This window comes from Vigna unguiculata, chromosome 11 (assembly GCF_037176805.1).
Source record: "Vigna unguiculata cultivar grain cowpea cultivar isolate G323 ecotype 2 chromosome 11, ASM3717680v1, whole genome shotgun sequence".
Taxonomy (NCBI): domain Eukaryota; kingdom Viridiplantae; phylum Streptophyta; class Magnoliopsida; order Fabales; family Fabaceae; genus Vigna; species Vigna unguiculata.
Window position 1 is genome coordinate 14,349,993 of NC_140802.1, and position 13,351 is coordinate 14,363,343.

A 13,351-nucleotide genomic window follows, 5' to 3' on the forward strand; every position below is an offset into this window, starting at 1 on the left:
AGAGGATGGCATCTTGAACAAGGACATGTAGTACAAGGGTAACACTGTTAAAACTGATTTAATTAGACATACTCTTCTAGCAAAAGACAAGTGCCTACCTTTCCATTTTGTTAGTATGCTTTTGATTTTATTAACCACTAGTTGCCAAAACGGTTTTTTCCTTGGTCCCACATCCATTTCTAGATATTTAAATGGTATGGACATAACTCCACAATTTAAAATTTGTGACAACCTTATTATTTCACTATTCCCCATCCCTATTCCTTTGGTTTGATCTTGGCCATAAAGCAATTTGGTGTTCGAAAAGGGCAAAGTAATGATTTTTTTTATTACCGAGGATAAAGTCTCTGCATGGAAGAGTAACGCACATTCAATGTATAATGTAATCTATATCTATATACAAATGAGAACTAACAAATGACAAGTTTTTGAATAAAATACTATTTCTGAACTACTATAATTCAAATATTTCTTACTACAAAAAGTAAAAAGGCTGACGTGTCAAACTCTCATAATTTTGGAACTTCAAAAAATAAATCAAAAAGAAAATAATATCTCTCTCTTTTCGTCTCACCTCTGTATCCCACTAACCCAATCATTCTCTTTCCTCCCAACCTCTTCATCTTCTTCTCTCTCTTTTCACTCACAGATATTCAAACTTCTTCATCTACTTCTCTCTCTTCTGATTTTTCTCTCTCTTCATCTCTCTGTCTTCTCTCTTCCTCTCTTCATCTCATTCTCTCCAACTTTTCATTTTCTGTCTTACTCCATCACTCTCCGTCTTCTCTCTTCATCTCTATTGCATGGATCTTTTCCTCTCATTTGTTTACTCTCAGATTCATGGCCATCGTGACCGACAAGAAAAAGGTAACATCTCATTTCCATTTGTTTTCGTTCTTCTACCATCTCTCAGATCTACTTTTTTTTCTATCATTTTTTGTGTTTGGTGGACATTTTTCTCTAAGAGCTACTTATTTTTGTTATATTTTTTTGTTTGATGAATGTTTTGCTTTCAGATCTACTTTTGTTATATGACGAGATTGGTTGGATCGAGGTTTTTTTCTCAAATTTGGTGTTCGATGTATATTTGTTTTCATATGTTCTTTTCTTTTGGTTGATCTTTTGCTGTGAGATTTTTCAACACCTTTACAAATACAACAAAGGTTACAACTTCTCATTTTCATTATTTTCGTTTTTTTACCATCTTCTCATATCTATTTTTGACGAGATGTTGGATCGCTGTTTTTTGTCTCAGAGCTTCTTCATCACCTTCACGAATAAGAAACAGGTAACAAGTTCCCATTTGTTTTTGTTCATCTACCATCTTCTCAAATCTACTTTTTTTTCGATCATTTTTGTGTTTGATGGTTATTTTTCTCTTAGATCTACTTATTTTTGTTCTAATATTTTGTTTGATGAATCTTTTGCTTACATATTTACTTTTCTTTGTTGCCGACATTGGTTGGATCAAGCTTTTTTTCTCAGATCTGTTGTTCGATGGATAGTTTTTACTCATATCTACTTTTCTTTTAGGTTATTTTTTGTTCTGACTTCTTCATGACCTTCACAAATAAAAGAAGGTAACAAATTCTTATTTTTTTTTACGTTCTTCTACCATCTTCTCAGATCATCTTTTCTCATTTATTTTCGTTCTTCTACCATCTTCTCAGATCTATTTTTTTCTATCACTTTTGTGTTTGATGGTTATTTTTCTGTTAGATCAACCTATTTTTGTTCTGTTATTTTCTTTGATGAATATTTAGCTTTCAGATATACTTTTCTTTGTTGTCGATATTAGTTTGATCGAGTTTTTTTTTCTCAGATTTGTTGTTCGATGGATATTTTATTCTCATATCTTATTTTCTTTTGGTTTATTTTTTGCTATGAGGTTCTTGATGACCTTCATGAAGATCATTTGTAAAAGGTTTGATTTTTACTAGATTAAAATCATTCTCCTCTTTTTTTAAAAGTTTTTTTTTTCATTTATTTGTTGTTGTTTTTGATGTGGCTTTTTTTTCTCGCATATTAACTTTAACTTTGTTTTTGTTTTCAAGATGAATGAAATCTTCAAGAAGGAGAAAATTGAAGATCTCTTCAAAGCCAAAGGCAAGGCTATCAAGTACGAATAACGTTCTTAAAAGGTTTATTTTTCTTCATTTTTATTTTTTAGATCTCTGTTTCAAAACTTAATGTTTTTTCTACCATCTTTTTTTTTCACGGGTAAGATTTTATCAGGATGTGTCTTCAGTTTACCTCTTCTTTTCACATCCATGTCTTCTCACATCCATGTATTCTGTTCTTTCCAGTTTGATTTTCGATTTTCAGTTTTTTTTATTCATTTTTGTTTAATCCATTTAAGTTTCGGCTTGGATCATACTCAACTCACTGTTTTTGTGTTCTTCTTCATTGATTTGTCAAAGTTGAAGTTTTTCATTATTAAGATTTTTTCTTTGCATTAAAATCAACTTACTATTTTTTTATGATTTTCTCCAATCTTTTTATTTTTTTTTCAACTACGATTTGTTTAAGTTAAGTTTTTGTTTTTTTTTCCATCTTCGAATATGTTTTTTTTTTTTTTTACATTTTGTTTAACCCATTAAAGTTTTGTTTTTTTATTATTAGGGGTTTTCTTTGCTTCAATGTTTTTTTTCGTATTTTTTGCTTTTTTTATTTAGTTGTTTTTCTTTTTGTTTTGGGTTATGCTTTATGTGTACATCTTCTATGATTTCTATTTTGTTGTCTCTTCATAGAACACACTTGCAATATTTTTTTTTTTTTGGATGGATGAATATGGTGGGTGTTTGAGAAGAATGAGGGAGCCCAAAGGTGTTTGTTGAAGATGCAAACATTTATACAATTGCTAAGAACATAAGAGCACATAGACCTATGTGGGAAAATTTAATCTTGGTGGAACATTTATGTTTGGCAGATGTCATAAAAGCACACAAACCAATGCATGAAATTTAATCTTTGAGCAGAACAATTATGGTGACAAAGGATGGAAATGATGTGTTGGAGAAGACATGTATTGGAATATACAACATTCATTTATTGTAGTAAGAGAGTGTCATGTCCCCAAAAAACATAATTGATGGTCTTCATAACTAATGTTTTGGAGCAGTAAGTATCATAAGATGACATTTTAGGAACCTTTACAAAGTTTTTTTAGAGAAAGTAAATATTGTTTTTAAACTAAATTAAACTAAAAATGGTAATACAATAAATTAATTAGGATTTGGTGTGGAATTTACAAAATATTACACGATATTTACTGAAATATTTCATAGTCTTGAGAGTGAATACTTTCAAATATAATTTTCATGTTATTTGATACAATAATATTTAATGTTTAAGAATTATAATAGTGAAGTAAATGGAAATCATAAACTACAATTTATTTTTAAAATAAATGCAAATCGAGGTAAAATCTAAATTTTCTAAATTTTTCAACAAACAAAATTGAAATAAAGCTCATGCTTCAATAAATATTTATTAAAGTTTAATAAGTTAAATCCATGAATGAAATATATTCGTTTGCTTCCTCATTCCAGGACTTTGTCCCACGTCTTAAAAATTTCAGAGTACAAAAAAGATTTATAATTTAAAATTAAAAGAATACATAATGATAACTAACAAATATTTTTATATAAATATTAATAGTTTCTCCTTTTTTATAGAAAAAATTAGTTATTTTTTAATTTTTGTTTTAAAAATAATATTACATATTACACTTTTTTTTTGAATCTGATTAATTAATATTTTCTTATTAATAAAAAATGCAAATAAAATTATTTACTTTAAATACATTTATTTACCAAATTAAAAATTAAAACTTTTTTTACTTGGCTTGCTAGATATGCTTTTTATACTTTTCAAAAAATACTTTTCATCTTCTAAAAATTAAAAGATGTTGAGGAGAATAAAAATAACTTTTCAGTTTCTTTCAACACTACTTTCAAGATAAAAATTTGTCTTTTCCAACACATCTTTATAATTAATTAGCATTAATTATGAAGAAACCAACAACTTTTTTAGTGTCTCAATACAATATTATATTTGAATTTATTGTATTATAATTTTTAATGGAAAATATTTTAAAAAATCTATATACCTTCTTGAAAAAGTTTTATACGGAGTCCAAAAATCTTCTCACATTTCCATAGAGTAAAAGTCATTTTGAATGACCAAAATCTCTAATAATATCTAATCTAATATATAATTATATATAATTGCAAAGCTAACAATACTCTTTTGAGTTCTAATGTGCATTGTCCCAAAATATACATAATTGGTGGTCTTCATAATTAATATTTTGAAGTAAATATGACAAAATAACAACTTTAGAAACTTTTACAAAGTTTCTTGGAGAAGGTAGCTAATTTTTATAAAATAAATCTAATTAAAAATTGTAATATAATAAATTAATTAGGATTTTGTGTGAAATTTACGGATATTACACGACTGAAATGTTTTGTAGCATCGAGAGTGAATACTTTAAAATATAATATTAAATCTTATTTGATTAGATAATATTTACTATTTCATAATTTTTATAGTGAAGTAAATGCAAATCATAAACTACATTTTATTTTTATAATAAATAAAAATTACAAAGGCATAATCCAAGTTTTTAAATTTTTGAACAAACAAAATTAAAATAAAATTCTGACTCCATGAATTTGTCTCATTAATGATAACATAGACTTTTAAAAAGTTCAAAGTAGAAGAAAGATTTATAACTAATAAATATTTTTTATATAAGTATTAATATTTTCTCCTCTTCTATAGAAAAATTATGTATTTTATTAATTTATTTTAAAAATAGTCATTACATATTACACTTAGAAGAGAAAAGTTATGTATTTTATTAATTTATTTTAAAAATAGTCATTACATATTACACTTTTCTTAAAATCTGATAAGTTAATAGTTTCTTAATAATTAATAACAATATTAATAAATGCAAATAAAATTACTTACCTTAAATATATTTAATTACCAAATTAAAAATTAAGACTTTGTTTTTTTTACCTAACTTATTGAATAAACTTTATAAATCAACAGTTACGTCTTTCAGTCTAAATGTCAAAAATATAAAGAATAAATGGAAAACTTTTGTCTTCAAGAATTTTGCATTTTGAATTATGACTATTTATTATGAACAACAACAATCATGATTTGTGGGACTCAATGAATCATGAAGTATCAATCAAACACATAATTAGAGTTTAAGACATTCACGAAAAATATTATTTATCAATTTTAAGTATATAAAAAATATAAATTGTTTATATCATCATGTTGTTTTTTGAGATGTTATATGCATCTTTATTTATCGCTAATGATTAATACAAAATGCAAAATCTTCTTCTATTAATGTGCTTGAAAACCGATTGATCTAATATTACTTATTATGGTTGTATTCTTAACTTTATATCAATTATGGATTTAAAATATTGCATTGGAAACCAAAATCTTCTTCTATTAATGTGTTTGAAATCTGATTGATCTAATAGTACTGATTATGGTTGTATTCTTAACTTTATATCAATTTATGATTAAATTTAAATATTAATTTAAGAATAAATTTATATTTATGTAGGATTAATGTAATATTATCATTTTATATTTTTATATAATATTAGATTACATCGAATTTACATTGGAAACTATTGTTTTTTTCATTTAATGTCCTTCGAAATTGAACTTTTCTTATAGTTGATTTTTTTAAACATCAAGCAGTAGATAATATTAGGTAATATATTCCTTCCGTGTGTTTTTAGAATAAATTTCAAGATTAATTCATTAAAAATAATATCGTTTTTAAGTTGTGAAAAATTAATCATAATACATATAATAATATTAATAAATTTTGGATTCAAATTTGAAATCGTAACAGACAATAAAAGAAAAAGAATGTGATAACAAAAATTAAATTTAACACTTAAAATGAAAAATATATACAAAAAGTTAATTTTTGTAATAAATACTTTAATATTTCTGATAAAAATATATAAATTCAAATATTCAAAAAATTTGATGAACCATAATGATATAATAATATATTATAAAATATAATAATATGTAATAATGTAAATATAAAATATAATAATATTACTATAATTAAAATATAAGGTAAAAAATAAAAATTATAAATTTTTTAAACTTTTAAATATTTCAATTTCAATATTATTGCAAGATTAAGATTCATATATTGTGAAAATTGGAATTCGAAATATATACAGTAACATTTTCTCTAAAAACAATTACCAAACTGAAACTTTAGAATGAAAATGGTACTATTTGTCTAATTAAACCAAAAATATACCAATAAAATTTAAATTTTAACATTCAAACAAAAAATTGTAAAATAGTGTAGATTTTTCAATAGATTCTTACAATGTCTCTAAACAACTTTCAAATATTTCTAACTTATAAGAAATGTTCGTATTTTATATATTATCAAAATCTAAAAAATGATAAATTAAAAAAATTTAATAGAATTACATTAATATTCACAATTAAAAACAATAAAAGTAAAAAATATGATATAGAAAATAAACAAGTAATATAATATTTAGGAACAAAAGCTCTATGGTTCTTAATAATATAATAATATATTAACATATTAGTCCTAATATAATAATAATAGTAAAAATAATTAAAATATGGTGTAAAATAATAAATAAATAATTGTAAAATTTAAATATGAATTTTTAAATATTTTTAAATAATTTTCAGATATTTTTGACATTTTACACAAATTTAAACAATAATTTAAAAAATAATTTTTATAACATAGACATTGGTATATCATTACAAGTTAAAATTATACATTCTTAAAATTTTTAAAAATATAAAAATCACTAATGATGTCGATTTCAATATATTTTTTTCTAAATTAGGAGATATATATATATATATATATATATATATATATTGTCAAATTTGAAATTCAAAATATATAGTAATAAAGTTTGAATTTAAATTCTAAATTTTAAAAGCTATAAAATATGGGAGCAAAGTTAAAATTTGAAATTCAAAATCCAAAAAAATTGTGAAAAAAGGACTCCAATAGAAGAGTCTATCAAACGTCTAACCTTTGTATTTTTACATAGTGTACTATTTATATTTGTCTACATAGTCTACATTTTGTAAGTTTTGATCGTTTACTATTTATATTTTGTTTGCAGTCTAACATTTGTATCTTTAAAGAATCTACTATTTATATTTAGGTGTAATTAATCGGATAATACTCACTTTTGTTTGGATATGTCAGTTTCATACCCATTTTTAAAAAGGTGTCAATTGGATCCTAACTTTGAAAAAGATGTCTCAATCAGTCCCTTTGAGAAAAAAAGTATTAACGCCATTAATGGTATCGATATTTAAAATGACTTAAAAGAGTGAAAGGAACCTAATTGAGAAATCTTTTCAAAAGTTGGGATTCGATTGACACATTTTTAAATGTGAGTACCAAACTGACACATCTGAAGAGAGTGATGTTGAAAGGGGGAGTCAATTCACCTGTGAATGAAGCATGGTTTTGATGATGTCTGCTATATTAGAGTAGAACTTAACTTGGTCTAGCTAGGTCGTGTATTAGGCTAGTAGTTTATCCCTATAAGTTGTATGTTAGGCCTGCTGTGTGTTGCTTTGGACCCTTACAGTCTTGCTGGTGTAAGCATGTATGGCTAATCTATTAGGTAAATACATCCCTACTCTTAATAACAGTCTTAATCTTTGCACCCAGACCCTTGTACTTCCTAATCTCTCTAAAACCCTAGGCTTCCCCTTTCCCTTTCCACCCCTGCTCCACTCGTTACCCAGCACCCTACACCACTCCACCACGGCATCCTCGTCTTCCTTTCGCAAGCGTGTCAAGCGTATGGCAACCAAGCAACGAGATCCAAATATTGATGGTTGGATCAGTGATCACGACGCTCAAGAAAATTTCAATGACTCCTTTCGCAATTGCAAAATCATCAACCACAAGCACGTCGAACTGCCCTTCTTTCGCACTCACGGCTTTGCCTTCCCAGAGCTTATCTCCTCCCAACACTTGGAGACGTTCGTCCAACTCACAGGTGACATCTACCCCGATTTGGTTAGGGTTTTCTACGCAAATCTCGCGTGTGAAGAGGATCTTCTCACCTTGCGCGTCAAAGGGGTAAACATTGCCCTAACCCCAGACGTTTGGACCTCCATTGCTGGCTTCCGCATCTCAAGCATTCCGGCCCATCGAGGGTTTCTTGGGGCAAATCGCCTGGATATCTACCAGGGTTGCTTGAGGGATCCCAAAGCCAAACGCGACTATAGTATCTTCCGCGCCGGTGGGATGAAGAAAGACGAGCGAGTGCTCGCATTTTTAACTACTTGGATTCTGGTTCCCCGCAACGACAACTATGCTCAACTACAACAGAGGATGTTTTCCTTATCCATGCCTTCAAATCCAACGTTCTTGTAGACTAGTTGTCTCTGATACAATGCAAAAAGCCATCAAGCTACCCAACTATCCTCTGCCCTATGTCGTATTCGTGTGCAAAGTCCCTGAGCACTACAAAGTGGATTTCTCTGGTGAGGCCTCCTACACTCCAAATCACACAAGCCTGATTAGTGCAAATGCCCTTCACCACATGGGAATATCCTTTCGGGGCAACACCTGGTGCTTCAAAGATGAACCAGATAATGACCCTGTGTATGCTGTTGACGCCTCCTCTTTTACCACCAGAACTCACTACGAGCAGGAAATGTTGCGCATGGTCACAACTCTATTTAACCAGCATCAAAACTGGATTCCATTAAGCACCAACTCACATTTGTCCAAGAACAACTGGCTCAACTCAACATTGGTCGTGCCCCTCATACTCCTGAAGCCGCTGTGGACACTGCAGAAGGTAGTGAGAGTGAGCAATTTGAAGATGCCACTGACGAAGAATAGCCTAGCCTCCTACCCACACACACCCCCTTTTTAATTACCAACCCTTTATATCCTCAGTTTGTATCCCTTGACCTTAGGAACCCAAGTAGTCCTAGAGGTGTGTGTGTTTCCTTTTTGTGGTTATCCTAGTATAGCTCCCTTAGCCTAGGATTATTTTGGTTGGGACTGTAATGTGTTATATACTCTGATTATCCTGGTTGTTATGCGTAATTGTTAACTGCACCTTGCTTGCATTATCTCCTGCTGCATCTCTTACATTGTTGCGCTGTTTAGATAAATTTTTCCTGTTGTTCTGTATTGCATCCTAAATCTCTCTGATTTTTTTTTTGCTAATGTCCAAAAAGGGGGAGATTTGGTGTATATTGATGGTTTATTGGTAGGGGGAGTATGTAATGAAAATGATATCTGTTATATGCCTATGTTGTTATCTGCTTTTTGTGTTTGTACTGTTGTTGCTGTTTGCTTAATGTGCTGCAGGCAGGCCTATCACAGTCCATGTTTTGGACATCATATAAAAGGGGGAGATTGTTGAAAGGGGGAGTCAATTCACCTGTGAATGAAGCATGGTTTTGATGATGTCTGCTGTATTAGAGTAGAACTTAACTTGGTCTAGCTAGGTCGTGTATTAGGCTAGTAGTTTATCCCTATCAGTTGTATGTTAGGCCCGCTGTGTGTTGCTTTGGACCCTTACACTCTTACTGGTGTAAGCATGTATGGCTAGCTCTTTAACTAATGGATTAGCTGTGAGTATGACATTAAGGAAGTGAAAATATACTCACGATAATCGATTAGGTAAATTGTTAATCAATTAGTGACAACAAAATCTCATTATAAAAGCTGGTTTTAGAATCTGTTTTGGGTATGGAGAAAATTGATAGATCACGCAGTTTTCCATCTGAAAGAGAGCCTTCTGAGAGTCACAGAGTTTCTGAACATTCTGGAAGATCACTCAAGTGCAGATCCAAGAAGATTGATAGTTGATTCTACCATGATGGGTCTTGCTTGAATCAAGGAGCATATTGTCAAATCTGCACAACATAGGTGTATTCGTTTCTTGATTTTGTTTATTGTATTTCTGGTTACAATTGCTTCAGTGTGTGAAGTGTAGGCCTATGTGCAATTGTGTGGATGCATTGCTCCTAGGGGGAGTTCTTGATTGGTAAATCAAGTTCTTGGGTTTTTAGGGTCTAGAATTATATAGGTGTGCTTGTAATTCTTGGATCCTATCTGTTTAGTGGAATCCTCCTAAGTGTGTTACTTAGGAGAAGACTGGATGTAGATTCACTTTGAATCGAACCAGTATAAATTGTGTGTCTTGCTTCTTTCTTCTCTCTCATAATCTTTCTTGATTGATTTAAACAGTCCATTAATCCAGAACTGCGAAATTGATTAATTGAGTTTTAAAACTTAAAGACTCTTCCAAGATTCACCTTAAAAAAGTGAAAAGCTCATTAATCAACTCAGATTCCTTCTTGGTCAAGATTATTAGACAGATATGTTTTTAACAAGTGAGTACTATCTGACTAATAAAACATTACATTCGTTTACTCTACACATTTTTTGTATCGTCTAATGTTTGTATCTTTATTAAATCTACTCAACAATTTCTATATCACCCATCATTTTTATTATTACAGAAACAACTATTATATTTTTCTACATTTTTTACTCAATATTTCATTCAAAATTAAATTTGATTTCTTAATTTTAATTAACTAAATCTTAATATATTATTTAAAATAGTTATATATAATACATTTTATTAAAAATATATATAAATAACTTAAAAACATTTTTATTATAAAATCAATTAAAATATTATTATTGAATTTTATAAAATAAAATTTATATTAAATTTAATTATACTTTTATAATTTCAAATTAATTTAATAAATATACTATAATTTTTAATTTTAAAATTTGATATCCCGTCCGTTGCACGAGTAGAAATACTAGTTGGGAATAAAAGGTCATTGTGATTCAATTGTCAAGTATCAATTTTTGTAATTAGGAGAATAAGCTCCTCAAGTTCTTTGGTAGATTTTGAAAGTATAAAGTCGACGAAAACACTAAAATGAATGGGGTGATTCAATCCTTTCCACTAAAATCAAATAAAAGAGAAATAAAAAAGTTAATACATCACTAACAATTACTTAAATAACTTCCTTCAATATAAGATGGTAAAATAAATACAACAAGAATAATATGCTTTAGAGTCCACCGTCTTTCCTTGTTTGTTTCATTAGATTTTCTTTCTGGTGAAGATAAAGTCTCCTACCATATGTTTCTTCCTGTTGTAGCATTCCTTGTTTCAATTTCCGTGTTCTCCTGACGACGCTTAAGTCTCTTATAAACTGAGGAAAATGCCCACCTTACCCCCGAGTGCAAGGAAGGGAATAAACACACCATAACCAAATTCACAATTGAGGAAGCATTAGTGGGGGATATCACCTTCATAGAATAGAGATAGCAGTAGACAAACCAAATCAATGGCGTTAACAGTATACTACCCACTATCCCACTTGGCGTCAGAATACATATCGCCACTGTTGAAACCAAAAGAGAAAATGAATTCAGAATCGACAAGGTCATGAAATCACCTTCAGACATGACAGAACTTCCGGCATTAGCAGTGGTTGTAGAATTGACCGAAGTGATGCTAACATTATTATTAATGTTGTTTTCTGAATTAGCCTGATAAACTCCACCAGGGGGGCTCAGTGCTGATTGGTAGGTAGCAGTTGCAATAAGAGCAGCAACTATGAGAAAAGCCTGGCGTTGGTCTTCTGTTATATCCCTTCTCATGCGAATTACGAATATCATTATTTTTTCTGCAAGTGTCACATTCCACCTTTGTTTTTCCGCAATGGTTGGAGGATCTGTTACTGATGAACCATGTTTTGCACCAGCCCTCACTAACACATTCTTTATCTCTGCACTGCCTGCTATGTCTAGTGCTGTTGAGTTTTCCAAATTCTTCGCCTTCAAATCAATTTTAGTCTTCACCAATAATAGAATCGCCTGTTCCACCAAAAAATAAGAAAAAGTTGTTGTGTAAGAATTTTCAACCAAATATATTATTATATATATTAACGGTGGATATCGGAGAAACCAAAACAATATATTCAAACAAATTGTAATTTAAAATATTTAATTTACACGTAAACATATAATACAAAATAATTATTTTTTTTAAATTATCAACTATAGTGATCCCTAACTCTAATATTAGAGAAAAAATATTGAAAATGATAGATTACGGTATTGGAAACAAAGACTACGCATCCCTTAAAAGTTTTGCAGCTCATTCTTATAATATTATTAAGATAATGTGTTATGATACAGATGATTAATTACGATAACATGAAGTAGATAAAATTCTTAAAACTTAATGTTGCAGGAAAAGAGATTCACTAAAAATAAGAAAACAACCTTTCAATCATCTAAATATTCATATTGGAAGTCTATTAAATAAATACACATAAATAAAACTTTATGTGATATATTGATTGACATAAAGTTTGACTAATTGGATACAAAGAGAGAAGGTACCTTTGAGTGATTGATGAGGGCTGAAACATGCAGAATGGTGTTACCTGCTTCATCCTTCCAGTTCAATACTGTTTTTTCTATCTGCATGGCACTTCTCTGACATGTTCTCTTCAGCCATCCAACCAGGACTTGAAGAGCCTCGTACTGTTGATACCTAACTGCAATATGAAGTGCAGTTTCACATCTAACACTCACATCTTCAATGGATTCTGGACAAGCCATGAGGAAGTTAGCCAAAAGATCAATTTCTCCAATCTCACTTGCAAAATGCAAAGGAGTGAAACCTTCTCTCCCTTTCGCTCTAACCAAACCTTTGTTGATGTCTACAAAGCGCAGCACCATTCTCTTATGCTTCTGCTGCATAGCAAGGTGGATTGGTGTGAATCCTTGTTGATTTAGCTTCCATGCAAATGAAGGTTTCAGCCTCATAATCTCAGTGCCGAACCTTATGTTACCAAAAGATGCTGCAATATGTAACGGTGTCTCAACAAATGGTATTGAATCTATGTGTTCCAACACATGTGGATCCTGTTCAATTACTCTGTAGAGAAGGTTTATATCTCCATCTCTTGAAGCTTCTTTCAGTTTGTTATCAATTATTATGTTTATGTTTGAAGCCATTATTCTTTGGAAAGAAAGGATGAGAGCGGGTATTTATAGCAGCTAGCTGCTAACAAAATAAACTTGTTTACGTCATATTTCGTTTCACTTATATAAATCACTTTAGTCAAATCTCATTTTGAAATTTAGGCTTAATAGGTTTTCTTGAAAGACTTCATTTGATATAATATTTTAACTTTTTTTAATTCAATCATATTTTTTTAAGTATCAATACAATATTTTTTTTTTCAAATAAAT

General features: G+C 29.5%; 1 protein-coding gene across 1 annotated transcript; it reads right to left on the reverse strand.

The window, feature by feature from the left end:
* Positions 1 to 11,040: 11,040 nt before the first annotated feature.
* Positions 11,041 to 13,114, reverse strand: LOC114169506 (ankyrin repeat-containing protein BDA1-like). The gene is made up of 2 exons (XM_028054682.2): positions 12,494 to 13,114; positions 11,041 to 11,962 (listed from the first exon to the last, which is right to left on the reverse strand). Exons 1-2 carry the CDS (start codon positions 13,112 to 13,114, stop codon positions 11,216 to 11,218), a joined length of 1,368 nt encoding a protein of 455 aa, XP_027910483.2. The 3' UTR covers positions 11,041 to 11,215.
* Positions 13,115 to 13,351: the final 237 nt, after the last annotated feature.